At 41.5% G+C, this 20,971-nt stretch overlaps 1 protein-coding gene across 16 annotated transcripts in view; it reads left to right on the top strand.

Moving 5' to 3' along the window:
* DMD (dystrophin) overlaps positions 1 to 20,971 on the top strand; it is a 2,262,230-nt gene that overhangs the window by 2,157,173 nt on the left and 84,086 nt on the right. For all 16 annotated transcript variants that reach the window (XM_023633802.2, XM_070257261.1, XM_070257256.1 and 13 more), the window contains 3 exons: positions 5,346 to 5,420; positions 17,054 to 17,255; positions 19,487 to 19,572. In XM_023633802.2, coding sequence (XP_023489570.2) covers positions 5,346 to 5,420; positions 17,054 to 17,255; positions 19,487 to 19,572 — 363 coding nt within the window. The remainder of the gene's footprint in view (positions 1 to 5,345; positions 5,421 to 17,053; positions 17,256 to 19,486; positions 19,573 to 20,971) is intronic.

Below are 20,971 nucleotides of genomic sequence, written 5' to 3'. Positions count from 1 at the left end.
TCTAGATTCGTGACTTGAACTTGATCGGTCAGTCCTCTTTTTCTGGTGAATTTGACACCTTCCACCGCTGCCTTCCACTGAATGAAGGTAAAAATGGTAAAACAGAAATATTTACCAAAGTGAAGAGAAATTCATAGGCTAAACAAAGGGGCAAAGAAATCTATTGTTTTGTGCCTCAAAATAGAAGCCAAATGGACCATCACTTCAGTAGCTGTTGATTCAACTTGAGGGGGTAGTTGGTTTGATATTTGCCCTTTTTCCTTAAGTTTCTAGATTTCTCTATTTTTAAGCTAGAATCAGCCCTGGATAAAATAATTCAAGTCATGAAGAGGAATGTACAGTGCATTTTTATCCTTTCTCCCGGCCGCCATGGAAACATTGTGTAACTCGTTTCTTGGATAGTCTGACTCCTCTTGAGTTCCGGTTGTGAGAGCTAGTGAGTTCATTACAACTTGGAACTTGGATCGGAGTCCTGGAAAGGCAGCTCCCAGGGAAGTTGGAGGCCAGCCTCCCAAGGGGGATGGGGATGGGGAACTTTAGCTTTATTCTGCATGCATACTTTAGCTACAAGGTCAGTTCCAGCCCCAGCCCAGGACAATGTCACATTGTCCACAGCTGTACTGCATCTTGAAGTTTTTGTGTGCATCCTACACGCTTTCACAAGGCAGAGACTTAGCTCTTCCAGCTGTAAACCAGAGGGAGTGGTGCTGCAGATTCCTAGCAACACATGCAGACTCAAACAACACAGATGGTTAACTCTCTTGAGTAAGACTTTTAAGGCACCAGAACTCCCTTGAAATTCACTGATGGTTACTGGCTATAAATTTGTATGGCTTCTGTTGCATTGTGATGAAGACCTGACACTTTCCCTGCTACTTTCTTTTGGTATTCCTGAATCACTCATGGAGAACTGGTTGGATCATGGTGCATAGAAATCTGGTGGCAGAAGGCTTTTTCCCTGCAGTGGGTTGAGGGTATGCAGAAAAGGTGTCAGGGAGGATTAACTTGAGGCAGAATGTGCCGTAGTTAGAAGGATTTGGAAGGGAAGAAGTTTGAACTGCTTTAGGGAGGCTGAGAGCACTGCTAGAGCAGGAGTGTTCCAGATGCTTGTCTCTGATAGTATTCCACACTGAACCACGCCCTGAGAGAGTCAGATCATCCTTGCCTCTCCCACTTGATCTCTAGCTCATAGGATTTGCCAATTCTTGATATGAACTGTGAGATTTGGATGGCGCTTCTGACCTCATTTTAGACCATTTGTTCTGAATTCTGAATAGAACCAGGAAAATGGGAAAGGGAGGTAGAATTGGGGTCTCAAGAGAGGGATCTTAGTTTCATGAAAGATGGAAAATAGTAGGAAACTAGACCAATGAGTTAAGAGGCAATTGAAACGGAGGATGAGAAAGAAAGGGAAAAGGAAGAGCAAGAAAAGTGATCTATGCTTGACTAGAAGTGCATATCCGTGTCTCTACGTTGCTTAGTTTATAAAGAGCCAAAGGGACTCTTTTCTGAGTGTGTGTGAAGGAACTCTGCCCTAGCAAGTATAGGGACTGGTGAGTGGTTGTACTGGTGATTGTCGTGGCGAATGGTGTTAAACCAATATGGAGGGGAGGACAAGAATTAGTTTCTCGTGAGTTAGTGCCACAAGATAACTGATAACCCTGAGTTGGCTGAGATCACCCAAAAAGATAAGCAATGATGACTGGGGAAGAGAGACAAAGGAAGAACTACGACTCCTGTGGGGGAGACAGAATGAAGGACAGTCAGAGGGACCCAGATAAATCAAGATCTAGTCATCAGAGAACAAGGTCCAGGGAAAAGTTAATTCATTTCGAGGAGAAAGAATCTGTACCTGTAGCCTTTCAAGACGCTTTTAGATACTTTAAATTTATTGAATACCTTTTATTGGCGTTCACCATAAACGAGAGGCCTACAAATATATCCCAGAGGTGAGTTTTTGGTCTAATTGACTCTAATATTCGTTAAATAATCTCCTAAAAGCCCACAAAATGGAATGTAGAAGGATAGAAAAACAGAAGACAACACAGGTCTTTGTACAGAGTTTACACTTGAACTTTAACAACATGGAACCAGAAACTATTAAAAGGCACAATGAAAGGCTCTATTATACTTGAAGGTTCCTATGAATCACCTGGGGCTCATGTTAACATGTTGATTCTGCTTCACAGATCTGGGTGGGGCCTGAGAGTCTACATTGCTAACAAGCTCCAAAGAGATGCTGATGCTGTTGGTCCTTGAATCACAGTTTGGGTAACAAGGACCCACACAGGTTCTCTTTGGTAGGTGTTGGTGGCCATGCGTGCTCAGACACAGTTTGAAGGCTGCCTTCTGATCTACATCTTGGCTACCAGTTTATCACGAAAGCATGTCTCAGAGCAAGCTCTGTCACAGGGGAACATTTATTAGCCACAGGGCACAAAACAATCCTAAGCCTGTGCCGAAGGCACAATGAAGTCACAGCTCTGTCTTGAGTGCTTGGCTTGAGAGGCTGGCGATCCACACCTCTAACACAGTGGTTCTCAAAGTGTGCCCCGGATCGGCAGCATCAGCGTCACCTGGAAGGATCCTTGTTAGAGATGCAGATTCTCAGGGCTTCCCCAGACCTACAGAATTAGAAAATCTGGGAATGGGGCCTGGGAATCTGTATGTTTAACCAGCCCTCCAGGTGATGTACGCTCACATTTGAGAACCATTGCTCTAACAGCAAGATTCCATCAACCATCTAGTTGAATTCAGGCAACCAAGAATCCAATGAGCCATAGCTGGATATTTTGCAATCTACCCTAGGGCACCATTTTGAAAGGTGGAAGGCCTGCTAGATTCTTCTCACGCCCTGTAGTGTGAGGGCGGGGAGTGTTTCTAAACCTTTTCCCTCAGTCCTGATATTTTTCAAACCACTAGTATCACCAATGTGAGACCATCTAACGTTAATTAGGATAATTAATGAAACCTCTGGTGTAATAGGAGCTAAATATAGCTGAGGCACTTACAGTGGCCGCCTCTGGAGTGAGGCGTTTTGATTAATTGCTAGCTAACCACCCCTGGAGTGTGCATTCCTGATTAAGACAACTGACCGCCTCTGCAGTGTAGCTTAAGCTAACACACGCATACATCATATTGTACTGTCCATGTGAGGGTTTTTTTTTAAGTCTTACCACCTCCTTTATTAAGGCATAATTTAAACGCACTAAAATGTATCCATTTTAAGTGTACAGTTTGAGTTTTGACAAATCTATACACTCATGTAACCTCTATACCCATCGATATATAACATTTCAGTCACCAAAAGAATACCCTTGTGGGGGGCCGGCCCCGTGGCCGAGTGGTTGGGTTCGCACCCTCTGCTTGGGTGGCCTAGGGTTTCGCCAGTTCAAATCCTGGGCGCAGACATGGCAGTGCTCGTTGGGCCGTACTGGGGTGGTATCCCACATGCCACAGCTAGAAGGACCCACAACTGAGAATACACAGCTATGTACCGGGGGTCTTGGGAGAAAAAGGAAAAAAATTTTTAAAAATCTTAAAAAAAAAAAAATAGCCTTGTGTTCTTTGTGGTTACCCAGCCCCTACCCCACTCCAGGCTACCATCTATCTGCCTTCTGTTGCTATAGGTGAGATTTGCCTGTTCTAGAATTTCATATGAATGGACTCAAACAGTATTTACTCTTTATGTCTGGCTTCTTTTACCCAGCATAATGTTTTTCAGATCAATTTGCATTGTTGCTTTATCAGTAGTTAGTTCCTTTTTCATTGCAGAGTAGTATCCCATTGGACGACTATTCTATAATTTATTTATTCATTCTCCTATTGGTTTGTTTCCAGTTTTGGGCTATTACGGATAAAGCTACTATGGACATTCACTTATACATCTTTTTGTGTGGACATGTTTTTATTTCCTTTGGGTAAATATCTAGGAGTAGAATATTTGGATCATAAGATAGATGTATGTTTAATTTCCTAAGAAACTGCTAAATTGGCTTTCCAAAGAGGTCGTTCTATTTTTCACTCCCACCAGCAGTGTATGTGAGTTCCAGTTGCTCTGCATCCTCATCAGCATTTAGTATCGTCAGTCTTTTTGATTTTTACACTGAATATTTTAAAGTCAATTACAGGCATTGTTTTTCTTCCCCCTAATTTCAGTTCAGGTTTTTATGTTTGTTCTCTGCAAAGGCCATAAAGCTAAGAGTGTTGACCCAAGTGACTTGGATATGGGTTAAATTATTTCCCTTTACTAACCCCCAGTTAGAATTGATTTTGTGGGTGCCATGTAATTATGGCAGTTAGCCATGTTTGCCAGTGTGTTGTTTTCTTTCTTTCATTCATTTGTTCGTTTAGTCATTCAGTCTGTCAGTCAGTCCCCGAGCTGTATTAGACCTGCTTTTTTAGAGAGCAGTCGTATATTATGTCGCTGGGAAATCTGACAGAAGTAGGCGACAGTGTACTTGCCTTCAAGGAGCTTTTTGGAGCTGAGTTCCTGAAACAGAAATACACAGAAATGCTAGAAAAGAAATACAGCCCAGTGTATTTCAAGGCTTCCACAGACTTGGGCAAGGGCATCTGATCTACGTAGAACTTTCTGATAGGTAGGATGAGGTGCGACTTGATGGACAGGTGACTATAGAAACCACGGTAGCAGAAATTGTTGAGTTGTTAATCTGTGCTGAATGTTAGAATGATTGCACCTTAGCATATAAAGCCAAATGTTTACTTTAATCTCAGTTGTATTTTAAAATATGTCTCACAGACATACACATATGTTCAGTAAGAAATACTCAAAATGTTAACAGGGTGTATCTTTGGGTAATGGGGTTATGGATGATTTGTTGACTGATTTTATATTTTCCTTTGATTTCTAAGTTTTCCACAGTGAGCATGTTTAACTTTGATAATCAGAAAAAAATGTTACATTGCAACTTGATTGTTTGCTATGGTTTCATAGCTATTTCACTAATATTGTCCCTGTTCTCTTTAATCTTGTGTAGCAAAGATTCACTACAATAGAACCAAGATTACAGTCTAGAAAATAAACCGACTCTCTTTTTTTTCCGCTTTGGGAGCAAGAACTACACGAACGCCCTGCAGGCTACGCCACTGTAGTCCTTCATGGAACTTAGCTTTCCTGATTGTCAGAGAACAAAAAGACGTTTTTTTTCTTTCCCCTCATTGACAGAATTTCACCTCCCGAAACTTGGGGCATAAACAAGAGATTTTTTTCTCCCAGCCTATGTTTGTTGTTGTTGTAGCTGTTGGCAAATCGTTGGGAGGTTTTGTCCATGCTTTCTTGATGAACTAACAAATGATCTTTGTTTTCCCTCTTTTTTCTTCAGCTGACCTGAATAATGTCAGGTTCTCAGCTTATAGGACTGCCATGAAACTCCGAAGACTGCAGAAGGCCCTTTGCTGTAAGTATTCACCAGTGCTCGAAATACTTGATAGTTATTCTTTGCTTAAAAAAAAGTGGGTCGAGGTTATTTTCATTTGGAGAGCGGAGAAATAGCTGTCACCAGCCCAGCTGTAACATAGAATTCATTTTTTAAAAGTATCTTTGGCCTAATGTTCACCTAGACTATTTTGTTAGATTGTTTAGAATCATTCCTGTCACCATTCCTCAGCTACTGATGTTGAATTGATAAGATATTGGCAATTTTTATTTTCCAGCTAATGGCATAGGCATCCAGCATTATCTTTATGAAACTTGAATGATCTCCTCCTATTCTACCTTTTTTCTTCTTCTTACGAAATGTATTTAGTATTTGAAGGGTTGGTATTAGATTGCCTTATCCAAACCAAAGTTCACAGATGTGTGTTGTTTTTTAGCTCGAATGCTCATGTTCAGATAAATGCTGTGACAGAAGCAAGATGACAAGATCGTTCTTCTGCTTTTGCTAAACTTCATACATCAGTGGGAAAATCCTGAAGTGTCATACAGCTCTATCTTTTCCTCAGATAGTTTATATAGCTATCTGTATCAGCAAAGTGAATTATAGTATAATATTGTTTGAGCGCCCATGTACATTGATGTCATGACCATGAAACAGACAGGCACAGTCCCTACCCTGATGGAACTTACAGTCTAATGAGGGAGATACAGGGTGTCCATAAGTCTGGAGACAGATTAATGCACATAAGATCATCAAGAACGTCTACAATCTGTGAAAAATAAAGTGATATTGTCTCTATTTCCAGGCTTGATGGGCGCCCTGAGGAAAAGTAAAGAGTAAATTTCAAAGGCATGTATTTAGTCATGTAACGGTGGAAGAATGAGGTAACAGCTAGCTGTTGTGAGGTTCGGAGAAGGTTTGCTTGAAGAGGTGATATCTAAGCTACATGAGTTCAGAAGGGTAAGCAGAGCTCACTCCAGGAAGTGTTCTTGTCAGACGGAATAGCACGTGCTGAGGCATGGTGTCCAGAGGCGCATTCACGAACTGAAAATACTTTCACGTGGCTAAAGCACGGAGTTCCACGGAGGGGTTCTGGTGAACTATTTGCCTGGAGAGAGAAGTTGGAAGCAGATTGTGAAAGGCTTTTTAAACTTAAGTGAAGAATTTAGAGGTCAGTGGGGAGCCACGCAGGGGGTCGACATGATGGCCTTGTCGTTTAGAAAGATCATTCTGGCTAAGGAATAAAGCGTGGATTTGGGGGGTGGGGGTGAGTGGGTTGTGTAACTGATGGGAGAGAGACTTGCTGAGCAGTTTCAGTAATCTAAACCAGCAACATGGTGGCCTGAATTGGCAGAGTAGGAATGGAAAGAAGTAGAGAATTGAGAAATACTAATGCGGTGGAATTGACAGGCCTTAGCAATTAATTTGATTTGCTGGGTGAGGGGGAATCAAGGAAGATGCTTAGGTGCTTGGCTCGGGTGAAAGGTGGACTTGCCCGGTAGAGTTGGACATAAAGCTCTGGTGCTCAGGAGAAATATACAAGTAATATTTAGGAATCATGAGCATGGAGATGCTCAGAGAGAGTATAGAGTGAGAAGAGTATTTAAGACAGACTATGAACAATATACAGAAGAAACTGCAGAGGAATGGCCAGAGGGGGAGAAGGAGAATACCAGGAGGTTATAGTGCCGCATACCGCATGGGAAGAAAGAAGAGGGGCCTGCCTCTAGGGTCAGATGTTGCCGGGAGGTCAAGATGGAGTTGGCGAAAGAGCCCGTTGGGTTTAGTGACAAGGAGGTCCTTACTAACTTTGGTGAGATTTTAGAGGCACGGTGGACATGCTAAAGTGGGCTTAAAAGTAAAGCAAAAGTGGGAATGTGAAGATGGTTGGCATGGACAGTTCGTAGAGAAATTGAGTTGTGAAAGGGATGGTAGTTAGCTGGAAGGGGCTGAGGAATTAATGAACTGGACATACACATAAGTTGAGAGACACTTGAGTCTGTTTAATGAATATGAGAAGAAGAGAGGACAAGATTGAAATTATTGGCACAAGAGGAGATAATAAAACAAATGTGAGTTCTCAGAGGATGGGGTAGGTAATCCAGAACCCGAGAGAAGGAAGGGGCACCTCTCTTCCACTGTAATGGGTAGAGCTGAGGAAACGATCTGTGCAGGGCCAGGGAACTAAGGAGACCTGTTGGCAGGAAGGTGAGGGGTGCCCATGTAGAGGTTTCTGTTTTCTGTGTGAAGGTGGAGAGTTCCTGTGCTGCAATTAACAGCGGAAGGTGAGGAAGTTGAGGTTGGGCTTATCTTTGTGGAGAACGAGAGAGAGGGCTAATTTGAGAATCAGCATTATGGAGCCCAGAGTTGGCTGAGTATACTACAGCAGCACCAATCTGCGGGGCCGCGGTATTTCTCCAGGCACACCCAGCAGTCAGGAGCTGAATGGCTCTGTCCCCGGGCAGGCAGAGGACAGCTGGGCAAGAGAAGTGAGGATTTGGTCAACAGAGTGGTTAAGTAGTTAAAGTGATGCCTGTCAAGTCTGTGTTGGGTAGGAGAAGCTGTGAATTCAGGTGGAAGTTGGTCGTTAGGAGGTAGGAGGATCAAGAGGCTAACTATCGAGGGAGGTAGAGGAAGTAACTGGAAGGCCGAGAAGCTATGGTCAGAGAGTAGCATAGCTAAACATTATTTCAGAATTGGAACAGGTCCGGGTGATTAGGTCTAGGAGTTGACCAGTTGAGTGGGTGGCAGAGGTGGTGTAGATGTGAATCTCCGTGAAGATGAAATAGGAAGTTAAGGAACTGAGAGGCTAGAGTGACGCGTGAGTCATCCATGCCAATGTTGAAATCATCCAGAACTGGGGCCAGGGCTGGGGAAGAGAGAAGCACTGTGAACCCTGGCTGCCAGGTCTTCAGGAATGAAGGCGTCTGACCAGGGGGTCTGCAGAGGGTAGCAGTAAGATGGACAAGGAGCGTTGCTGGCATGTGGTTTTGTACACGGAGATGGAGAAGAAACATCCTAGCAGTGGAATTCTTTGGAAGGAAAGAGTAGGCTTCTCCTCTTCATCTTGGTCTCTCCGATGCTTAGCACAAAGCCTGGCACAGAAAGAGTTTAATATGTTTTCGTGGAATGAAGGTAGGAATGAAAGTAAATTAAGGCCTGCATTTCCTTATAGCTTACAGTGTAAAGCTATCGTTTTTCAGTTATATAGCTGCCAAGTTTAAGTGCTTTTTAAAGGGCTCCCCAGGCCTAGCATTTCCTTAGGGACGTGTTAATGTACCAGAGCTGGAAAGAGGCAGTTTGGAGTGGGGGCCGAGGCAGAGGGCTGGATGGAGAGTCTTCTGCCTCTTGTTCTTCTCCTGGCCCTGCCCCATCCCACAGATACTACTTTGCATTGGTAAAGGGGTAATTATGACCTAGTTATTGTAAAGGGCTATAGTATATAGTATATTCCTGTGAGATCCTAAGAGTTCAAAAGAGAGAATCAGCTGTTCCAGGTTATCCTTTGAAAAAGCCTAGAAATAGACGAGATGGAAAACCTTATAATGACCGTCCCTTTCCATAATGTTCCTTTAGACTTTGGGTTTAGGCATTATTCACTTCTTCTGTTAGAAAATTATTCTATTCAAAAATGTGTCTCATTTTCTATCATTTCAATTGATATTAAAATTTCCAATAAACGTTGGGAAAATTGGGGAATTTGATATTATAAAAAATGTTGGCCATTTGAGGTTGTAATCTTGTAATAAAGTTAAGCTCTGAATGTAGAATGTGGAATTTCCACTTTTAAGCAGATTTGAAATTCTCAGCACTTCCTTTCTGAGCATGACTTTTCTCATATTTGGAAAAGATTTAGGTATAGCAAAATTAGGGTGTATTTATCTAAATTAAGTACTGCATTGTCGAGAATGGTAGGAGGGTTCCATGTGTAGTATGAATATAGAATGAAGAGTTCACCAATCCTTTTATTATTGAAAACATGTGTGGTCACATTACTTCACTGTTCGGTGGATGATATAAGAATTTCCTCTTAATTTTATATTTGCTTAGGTTTATCTTCCGGCCTTTCTGTCATTTCTGTGCCTGCAAAGCCATGATAAAGAGCTATTGTCTGTGGTGCAGGCAAATAAAACTTGTCCTGGTTAGCTTTTCCAACCGAAGGTCACTTCCACTCACTCTTACTTTAATGAAAATTAATGATGTTATCTCCATGATTTCCTGATGCCAGTGAAGAGTTTGAATTGCAGATGCCTTAGAAAATATGCAGAGCTACCACTATTTAGCTCTTGGTCTTATTTTTTTCACTTCACTATCAAAGCTTCAATATTGCGGAAACCTGAATAATGCAATTTTATCTACTATAGAGAATTTGCTATTTAAGTTGAGAGCATCGCCATTGGCCTATAATGTCCCCAGTTTGTAATCGGTTTAATGTTGCATGACTCTATACTGCCTTTCAGCGCATTGTGAATGAAAATGAAGCTCGACAGAAAAGCAGAGACAAAGAGAAAATCTTGGTGAGAAGGATTTATGAGGTGGTTCATATGGCTGATCCTCCATTGAAAGTTATGAAGAAGAGAATCTAAGCTTTTTCTTTCTCCTTCTGTAGTTCGGATGGCATGCTATAGATGTGTGGCTTCTAACATTAAAAATATAGCCACCTTCTAAGAGCAGAAATAAAAATGCGCTTAACAAAGCACGTGTATTTAGTTTATTAGTGTGTGGTGGGTTGGAGAGAGCCCAAACCATAGGGCTAAATATACTGCAGTTGATAAATGTGACAAATATTCTGCAAACAAGAAATAGAGAACAATGTGCTTCTGTTCAGCAATGAAATCACCCAGTAGAGAGATTTGGTACAGACTGGCGTTGTCTGAATAAAGGCACGGCTGCTGGACTCACCCTCACCATGACCGACCAGGTGAACAGTATGCTCCTTTCTTGGTAAATGCACCTCACCTTTTGAGTGTGGCATTAGAAAGGGTTCGGTGCTAAAGAAGACTCCCAGGACCCACAGTAACACGGCTCACAAGTCTACAGTCTCTTGCAGGAAAAGGCTACAATAAGGGCAACAGCCTTAAAGTCAGGCTATGCATCCATGGTCACAGGCTGCCTCACCCAGCAAGGGCGGCCCGAGAGGCCAGGGTAACTATTTCGTCCCTCTGCCACAAAAATCTGCTTTTCCCATATGCTATGTATTATTTTTCACTTAGCTTAGTGGCCAGGTCTCTGTTATTTCAGAATGCAAAATAGCTTGAGGACAGAGCCAAACTGATTTTCTCAGCTCACATGGTTTGACAGATACTGATGCTCAAAGAGAGGCGTCTTGCAACAGGACCCATGTCTCTCCCAGGGGAAGCACTGTAGTCCTGTTTGAAATTTGTCCACTACTCCTGAGTTGCACACTAGGGAAAGGATGGCTGGCCCTCAGTCATGGTGCTGAAGCTGTTAAGGAGCACCTTGTTGGTTCCATTCTCCAGTTAGCATTGGTTCCATTTCCAGTTATCATTCTGGGAGGCTTGCCGTCCTTATCCTTCTTCCTGGCATTGGATGCCCTCAAAGTGCTCCCTTTGCACTGGGAGGTCTTTTCCATCAGTTTATCTTTTCTCATTCAGAGCAAATTCGACCTGCCCAGCTATTCCTCGCCCAACTCCCAATTCTCCTAAGGTTCTTTTATTTCAAGTGGTCCCACGCTCTTTGGTCCACCAGACGTGTTGTTGCATTTGGTACTAACATCTTTACTATTCCTAGGAGATAAATTTGAGATGCAAAATGTTGGGTCACCCAGGCTAACATCATCTGAATAGTAGTCACTTCTAAATGGACGTTGGTGTGGGCATGCCACAGAAGTTTCTATAACCGTCCACATCACATTTCTAGCTTTTCAATCTCAGGGAAGTAGGCCCAGCCAATTAAACTTAATTCTTCCTCAATGATCCAAGTGTTCCATTTGTTCCTCCACCCATTTGTGGCTTTCCTCACACAATAACGGGGCAAATAACCACTTTTTCTACACATAATATTGTGACTGATGAGACATATAGCATATAAACTTTCTGCCGTATAGCCAATACCTTTCTTAAACCTTCATCATCATAGTTAATGGCCACACAATGCTCATTCAGATTATTATAAATCAGGGGTCTCTAGATTTGACTGGGTAAATATTCCCGCAGGGTACTTTTCAACACAGGCCCTTAATGACAGATAGATATATCCTGTAAGACAAGAACCAGAAGACATAGCCACTTTAATATTGGTCCGTGGAGTCATAGTTGCAGTCAGAACTCTCATCTCTTCATCCAGTGTGCTCAGTAGATTGGCTCGCTGTCCTCTTCACTTCTTGGCTCTTTAAAAGGACATCTGAGTCATAGCTGAGGGAGTATATTATTCTCTTATTTTAAGCCTCTTTCTAGGCATCAACATTATGTTAGATTTTCCCTTTTTAAAACCCATTTGGTGGCTTTCTTCCCTTTGACAACAATCTTGCCTTTCTTCCTCATCATTAATTTTAATCCAGACCTCTGCCCACACAAGAAGTATGTCCTTTGGGTTCAGCCACTGGGCTGGTCCATATTTAGCTGGTGGCAAGAGACGACATGCCAGGACTTCGGCTTCAGTCTCTTCCCAATGGTAAAGGGTCAGATGGGAACAGTACAGAAGAAAGGTATTATCTTGTCCTCTAGGCAACAAAACATTTGCGACAGCCCCCGCTGGGCGAGGTGTGGGGAAGGAGTAATCCATTCCATCAATCCCTGTGGAATTCTTGCACTTATGTTTCAACTAATAGCCATAATATCTTGTCTTGGAATATTACCAGCCTTTGAGACTCTTAATTGTCGCCCCAGTCCAAGGACTACTGGGTATGGCATGGAAGAAGAAAACTGTGGCGCAGTAGGGAACACCTGTAAATTCCCCACTTGAATTATCTTTTTAATTGTAATTGGTCTCACAGATGTAGCCCATTTATCAAAAGTGACAGTTGCCCAGGTTCCTTTGGCTGGAACTCCACCTGCAGGCCAGAGAGGGTGAAGCTCAGCCGAAGGAGATCCTGAACTCAGCTTTGCTGATGCAACCAAGGAACTGAATTTTTAGCAGTCCTGCCATCAGTTTGCAATTCCCTTCTAATCCATTTTCTTAGCTCCTGAAGTTCAGGTTCTACCATTTCCAGATGCTGCTAGAACGTTGTATTATTGATAACCAATTTCAAAGCGTGTGCTACTTCAAACCAGGGGTAGCTTGGCAACCAGCAATGGTTCATTTTCATCTCTTTTATCAGAATCACCTTTTTATCTTTTGAAATAATACCTTAGCCATATTTTTGGCTAAGGATGAATTGGAGGTCTTCTAAAGAATCTCACTTCTGACACTGATTGCACTGGCCATGGCAGTTAGGGCTCAGTTGCTAAAGAAGACTCACAGAACCCAAATGACAGTTCTTAGAAATCTACAGTTCATTACAGGAAAAGGCTACAATATACCAAAAAACATTAAAATGAGGTTCTGCGTCACACCCACAGGCTGCCTCAGGGCATAGGGTCCAAGAGCCCAGGTGCTGGCCCCAAGTGCTCTCTCTCTGTAAGGGCCGTACCAGGATGCACTTTCTCTCAGACCAGGAACCACCAATGTGAGCACAAGCCACATCCTTGGAAACCAAGGAGCGTAATTGGAGTCTTAGCCAGGTTTCCTTAGAGCCTGCTGGTATCCTGGGCATATTCTTCCTACGTAGCCAGTCCCAAACCCAGTGGCCTCCACGGGTCTCACTGAGATCGGGTAAAAATGGCCAGCGTTACTGCTAGCAATAAAGAATAGTGATAACATGTAACCATGGCTACACATCAACACAGTAAGTCGCTTCTTTTCATTGCATTGATCTAGGCTCTGCATTGTATAGCTATTTTAGCAGAACATCTCATGCCAATTCCAGAACCTCTAGAATTAACCCTTGCAGCACAGATAACGACATCAAAGCACACTGACTTTCTTGCTGGGCAAAGATTTGCTTGGAAAGTCCTTCAGTGTGAAGCGGAAGCTGCCGATAGAATGGCGCGATGTCACCGACAGCCTCCTCTTCCCACAGCCGCCTTCTGCTGCCTGGGCAAAAAAAAAGTCAGCAAACACATAGCAGTTATCCCATCACGACGCCCTCTGGCTCTGTCTGCGCTAATTAGGTGAAGGATTATTTCTATATTAACACAGTATCCAGATTGACCCATGGGATGAGCTTGGGGTTGTGTGGGCACCATGGGACTTGTATTCTCACCAATGTTTTGGTGTTTCTTTTTTCTCCGACTATTACTACTAGTAGGGAATGAGGAATGATTTTTTTTTTTTTTCTGTGAAGTCTATTAGGACACTTTCTGCCATCCACCTTTCTGCTTTTCGGTATGTACCTCCGTGAGGAACTGGAAAACCTGGGTGTCCTGCCATAACACCCGCAGCAAGTCTTATCTCTGGTCTCAGTTTTCTCAACTGCAAAATGATTCTGAAGGTGCTTTCTAGTTCTTAGAGCCTATGATTCTGTAAAAGACCAAAAAGAAAATTGCCTCAGCTCCTCCCTTGTGGCATATGTAGAAAGGAATAGAGGAATAGAGTTAGCATTTGGACCTAGAATGTTGAGAGGATGATTACAGACATCCAGAGCCTCAGGTACCATTAATGGGATCCTTGTGCTTCAGTCCCACTCTCTCATCCCCCACCTTTATTTTTTGTTTTTTCTGCACAGCAAAGAGCATCCTGGAGAGCCAGTCATTTTTGTTCTGTCCCCACCCTCTCTCACCCCCACAGCCCTCATGCAGGAGGGTCCTCACCAAATGGTCCCTATTCTTCCATGGTTTCAAAACCTAGAGCATCCTCTACTGTAAAAATACTTTTTGAAAGAGAGGGTATATTAGGACATACTTGGGTTTTTCTATAACTTTAAAATGTATTTCCTAGTGAATACACTAACGCATGGAGATATTTTTTTTTAATGGAAATTCCTAGCCTGAGGTGAAAGGATAGTTTCACAGAATTGCGTCTGCCAGTTGCTTGTTGAGGCTTCTAGAAACAGCTAATCATTATGTTTAATGTTTCATCAAAAAAATCTCAATGTATTCTTTAAGATGCTCCTTTTTGAACAGTTAAGTGTATGTCTGTGTGGCAATGAAATTGTCCCTATTGATTTTCTCATGTTTTTCAAGTCCATAGTATCAGCCATGTATACCTAAATAGAAGTCTTTTAAAAATTGTTCCCTGAAAGTGGAATTCGGTTTGATATGTTTGTATTGAGAAATGTGCTGTCCCATCTTCTGTGGTAGATCGTTCTTGTGTTTAACCATACCCGGTTTTAGCAGAGTACACCACACAGTATTTCTCCCCTAACTGTGTCATCATCTGCTCCTGTTATTTCAGAGCAATTGCTTTGCTTCCGTCTGGAGCTATTTATACTCCAAATTTTCTGTTTTGTGTGTTACACATTCACCTGTACAGAGATCAGGATAGACCCGATAAAAAGGAATTCGTGCAATTTTGCTGTTGGTTGCTTTGTTTCCATCACACCAGTAAATTAGACTCCAAATACAAAAGGGAGTCTAAAAATTCTCACTTGTTAGTTCTTATATCCTTGGATATTAAGCAAAATATTTGTAATGATTAAGGCAGAGTAACACAAAGAAAATAATAGAGAAACTGCAAACCGCCTGTAGCTTCCTTTAGTATATAAACATGTTGGGAATATTGGTCTTTGGAGGAAATCCATTCCTCTCTTCCGCTAATGGGAATGGTGTGCTGTGTTTCTAAATGTTCTCACTGCCTGCGTCTAGAAGGGTGTCCTCGGAGGAAGTCAAGCACACAGAAGAGAGAATGGAAGTTTGAGTCTCGTGTCCCTGAACCTCTCTCCAGTCTCCCACGCAGTCCCTGCTCGGCCTTCCCCTCCTCGTGCCTGTTTGCATTGTTGTTTTTTTAATTCGTTATTCTTTTCCCTACCTGTCTCCCTCTCAGATCAAGTTACGTCCCTTTCTGCTGCTTTCAACAAAGTCTCGGCTCCCATGTAAAGAGGTTATTTCTTAATCTTGAGAGTGTTTTTAAGCAAAAGGAGTGGGGTCTTTGCTTTCGTAGGATGAGGGCTCGTCCAGGGCACTTTAGGGAAAGTGGCACATGGAAGCACAGAGCTTTACTCCCTAGGATGAAAGGATGAAAGATAAAGAAAAAACCGCCTGCTTCCACCACCAGGTCTCCTTCATGCTTTTTTAAAAGAGAAAAACATGCGCTACATAGGCATTAACATACATAGGTATTAATCACTATTTTTGTGGGTATTTTCCATTAACATTTAATTAGAACTAGCTGCAAATAACAAGTAAAGTACATGAAAGCCTTCAATTTGTGTGTTTAGTATTGGACAAGCTGTTCACCGACTGGGATGGCCCACGTTTATCTGCGGTTACATTTATAATTGTCTTGCCCCCTCCCCCTAGATGTGTGAGAGATTTCCTTAATTACTATTGATTCTTTCTCTCGAAGGACTGAGAGTTCAGACGAGAGCTTAGGTGTATCAGGTGTTATAAAAGCCATGTTGTTGCATTTGCAATTTGGCTAATAAATTGGCTTTAGAGAAAAGCATCTCTCCATGACACTTGGGAATAAAGCTTGCAATTTGCTGATGTTGGACAAGGTTGAGGTTGCACTTTTGTTGCATTTTTGTCTTTCGGTATGTGATTAAATACCGCCTCAGACCAAGGGATTCCTCCCCACTCCTATCTTATGAAGTTCTTAGAGGACTTGAAAAGTCCATTATAAAATACAATTTGAAGGTAAAAGGAGAAGTCAGTGAGCCTCGGTCTGAAAACTGGATAGATTATGCCGTTACTGTAGTTTTTCTACAGAAAATTTTAGTGACGTTGATTGTTTTTTTTTTCCTAATGTTAAGGTAGCAGAGAGATTGTGAGGTGACTGATATTTCAAGGAGAAAAAGGCTTAATGATTATAAATGCATAGCTGGAAATGGAGTTTACACAACCCTAACCACACAGATTAATCAAACTGACCTTGTCTGATACTAATTCTGTCATGCGCCGCATAACAATGTTTCAGTCAATGACAGACAGACCGCATGTACAACGGTGGTCCCTTAAGATTAGTCCTAATAGCCTTCGTTTGTAGTAGGCTACCATCTAGGTTTGTGTGAGTACACCCTATGATGTTCACACAACAACAAAATCACCTAACGATGCGTTTCTCAGAAGGTAGCCCCGTCATTAAGTGACGCATGACTGTACAAGAAAGTATTATCAGGAACTCGTAGGAAATCTCTAGTAAAACAGGTTTTTTCTGATTCAAGTGGAAATGACCCCGTTCACATAGAACATTACAGGTACCCTTAACTCTCAAATATTCCCCAAGACTTCAGGAATGGGAACTGTCTCTTTGCTCACATCTTCACTCAATGCCAGGGACATCTGAGAACATGCTTAGATCCTGAATACGCGTCAGATCATCAAATTTAGAGCTGAGGGATGAAAACAAAACACTTTCAAGAGGGGAGGGTTCGGGTCTGGTGTTTACTAAAGGGTACGAGCCAGCCCTACCAAGATTCTCAAAGGAAAGGGAAGAGTAGTGAAAAGAGGATTTTTTTCCCCTTGGAATCACTTGTGGTTTTAATGTGGCTTTTGCAGTGGATCTCTTGAGCCTGTCAGCTGCGTGCGATGCCCTGGACCAGCACAACCTCAAACAAAATGACCAGCCCATGGATATCCTGCAGATCATTAATTGTTTGACCACTATTTATGATCGCCTGGAGCAAGAGCACAGCAATCTGGTCAACGTCCCTCTCTGCGTGGATATGTGTCTCAATTGGCTGCTGAACGTTTATGACACGTACGTATGGCAAGCTTTTTTCAGACTCTGCCACAGGAGGCTTAGTTTACAGAATGGTGACGGTGTAATTAGCATCACAACAGGGCCCCAGTCTAGAAATATGGGCCTCAGGATGAAAGTTTCGTGAAGCTGTGTGACCTAATGTTGTCCCTGTGATAAATCGTTTCTGCATTTATTGGAGCTGAAAAATATTTTGATAAGCTGGGAGGTAGAGCTAGAAGGTAGATTGCTCTCAGATTAGAAAATAAACACCCTGGGATGTTCATTTTTCAAATCGGAGAGTGAGTCAACGCGTAGCCATTGGTTCTTTCCCTTTCTTGCCTGTGTATTTTGGCTTTCTCCGTCTACTTTGGGGGGCTCCCTCTCCCTGGCGGAAATGGATGCGTTCCTCGAGATGTCGGCATACCTATCACCAGATCTGAGAAGTGTTAGACGATACTCAGAAGATTTTGGGGGAAGACTATGAATTGATAAGCCAAACAAAATGAAAACGAGCCCTTAACGCTGCCAATTCAGCTCCTCAAAGTGAGGAGGTTTCTTTTGAACAATGTTTTGTGAAGTTTCACTTTGGTCCCTCCATTCATCACTCTCTCTTAGAGAGCACTCATTCATTTCTTCGGAATTGCACACAGGAGAGAGCCCCATTTCTAATTTTTGTCTTGAACTTAATGAAGACAGTTGAGGAAGCGAGCAGAAGGAGTTAGTCTTAATTTTGACTGAATTCTTCTTAGACCTCAAAATTCTTACATGCCTTGTTTCACGTGTCAACAAGAACGTAGCCCCATTTGGAAGTCTGGGAAAGCTTTCCGAAAGGAGTTGCGTGTCAACTCTTTTGCCTTTGTTGTAGACATCTCCCACCTGCTGGATTAAAATATATACCTTTTTTGCTTTGTTATTTTGATAAAGTATTGCTTTTTAAATTCCAAGATCACCTGGCTATTGCAATCTGATAATTATCTACCAAGCCTTTGAACACATTGGGTTTTAATTGTGGGTTGGGTTACACCTACATTTGCTTGGGTAAGTGTTTGTATTTAGGTCTTTCCTCAAGTATATTTTGGTACCATTTTCTTTGCAGGTGACGTATGAATGGATTCTAAGTCTATATCTTCCCTTCCAGTTGCCTGAAAATTATTTGGGGGCAATTTTAACTCCTGGAGGACCTGGTTTACTATATGAAGTCTATTTGTTAAACTCTGATTTGCCTTTTTTGGAGAAAGAAGAGATAACATCTTCTAGTGACAGTAATTTTGTTAATGCATTAAGATCCAGGATTTCTGTTTGACTAAGAGATTTAGTAACTTGTACCAGTTGAAAGTTGAGCATATTGTTCACCAAAAATAACCACAATGGGGACCAGTCCTTTGCAATTTCTAAGTGCTAGGTGGGAGAATTATTCTAAAATCTTTTTTTTTTTTAACAGACTTCTAGGGTTCAGTTGCTTTCCGTAACAAATAAAAGCTGAAAATTATTGAAAGACGTTTGCTACCAAATGAAAAAATTTTTTTTTATTTTTAATCTTTTCCCATGGATAAAATGAACTTGTTAATAAATTTGTTATGCTGATATATGCTTATTTCAGCTTTAAATGTAATAAAAGTGAAAGCGCACTTATATTAAAACACTGATACAGCAGTAGGTTATTTTTAAATTGCCCTTTAAGATCATCTATTTGAATGCTCTCTAATAGAGTGTATCATTTCTCTTATGGAGATAAACATTCATATTTTATATTATGTGTCATATGGCCTGAAGTGATTCATTTTCTTCTCAATAAGGGGCAATCTGATGGAAATCTACGAGTCTTGAAGAGAGCAGAGCAGTTAGTTGCTGGCAGTTTTTTTGGCTTCAATAGCCAAAGTACGTAATTTCCTTCAGTAACCAAAATAGCTTAGTGCAGAATATTAATTCTTCCACTTACCAACTTAAACCCAGGTGACTCTCTGTGGATGAATAGGAGGATATTTTTTCCTATTTTATGTAGAGCAACTCTTAGACTTCAAGTAAGGGCTTTGCAGAATTGAAAACTTGCTAAATGTTCATTGGTCAAATTTCCATCGCATTCTACGTCATCAGCCAAGTAGATAAGGAACTCAGACAAGTTCTTAACAATCTTAATAAAACAGTGGTCAATAGAGTTCTCATATGCAAGGATTTTTTCTTAAACTGAGAAAGGTTTACCATCTGGTAAAGTGTCACTAATTATTTTCTGCTTTGATTATTTGTAATAGGGGACGAACGGGGAGGATCCGGGTCCTGTCTTTTAAAACTGGCATCATTTCTCTGTGTAAAGCACATTTGGAAGACAAGTACAGATGTAAGTCACGGGTGTGAACTCTGTATCCTTTTATTAACGTTGGCTAATTACCGCAGTCCTGGACGGGCAGTGACATAGTGTTCTTAATTGTCAGCAGATTCTCCGTGTAAGATGCAGAACTGCTTTTAGAGTGTCATAAAACTTGGTTTGTGCTGTGCCCTGTCAAACATTACATTGCAGGTATTTAAATAGAGAATGAGGATTAACTTCTCCAGTTCAAGTGTTCTTTTACATTACCTTGACTCTGTCTGAATAAAACACATGTTCCTAAAGGATCAAGTCTGATTTCCTAACCCCTTTGTGTAAGGCAGAAAAAAAAAAATAAAGGTTTAATCCGTGCGCTTGCCTCCTCTTTGGAGTCTTTTTTTAAAGAGTCCTATCTAGCATTCACCTTCAGGAAACATTGTTTATTTTATGATCATCTTACTGCAGGTTGTACTGACATTTCCAATTCTGTGACATGGTTAACTTTATTATTGGAGAGACAGCTTGCCATTTCTTACAGGGTAAATAGCACCTTATAGAATTTCCTTTTGATTGACCGTTGGGTTCTTCTGCTTAAAATTTGTAAATCCCAAATTAAAAGCAAATGCTATAGAAGTGATGGTTGAGATGAGTAACCATTCATTCCCACTGTGAAGGGCTGTACGTATTTCCCCCTTAAGTGCTTATAAGAAATCTTTTCAGTAGGAATGTTAAACAAACCTAGTCTGTCTTGTCTGTTCTCTTTTTGCCTAAGGCCTAGCCTCTCAGGGATGAGGCAATGTGCTGAGCTTAAGGAAGGGCAGGAGGTAAAAGATGGAATTCCTCCAAAGCCACTCTGTGTCCGACTGCTCATTGCCCCCCTAGGCGCAAGCCACAAAATACACAAGCCCTTTTAGCTCTCACTTTTATATAGTTTCCACTTGAGTTTCCTCATTCTAAGAACCAAAGAAAAATAACCAACAGCTTGTGTTGTTAACCACTTAAAAATGTATTTTGGATAAAATACAATAGTTCTATGGGCTTTCCTCCTGTAAATATTGTGGTTGTGTGTTATAGGCTAGCTTATCCTCACTCCAGCCTTATCAATGGTATAGTACCAGCATATTGTCATACTAAATTCAATCATTAAGGGAGTTTCAAGTCTGTTTCAAATAACTACTAAGAGGGAACATGTTTTGAGGCCAGCGAAACAAAAATATTAACTGCAAACTGGGATATTTGAAAATAATTCATAATTTTGAAAAAACATCTGGGTGTGTGTTGGAGAGATGGTAGAAGGCTGTGTGTGAGATCTCAATTTGCTTATTGCCATCTTAGATATCTCACTAAAATATTTACTTTTTTAGAGTTTAAAGTGACTTATGAGTAGGAAAAGCTTCCTTGGATTTACTTTTTTGGCAGCTTTTATTTAAAT

The sequence above is a fragment of the Equus caballus genome, chromosome X, assembly GCF_041296265.1.
Source record: "Equus caballus isolate H_3958 breed thoroughbred chromosome X, TB-T2T, whole genome shotgun sequence".
Classification (NCBI taxonomy): domain Eukaryota; kingdom Metazoa; phylum Chordata; class Mammalia; order Perissodactyla; family Equidae; genus Equus; species Equus caballus.
The sequence above is the reverse complement of the archived record's forward strand: the minus strand, read 5'-3'. Positions and strand labels throughout refer to the sequence as shown.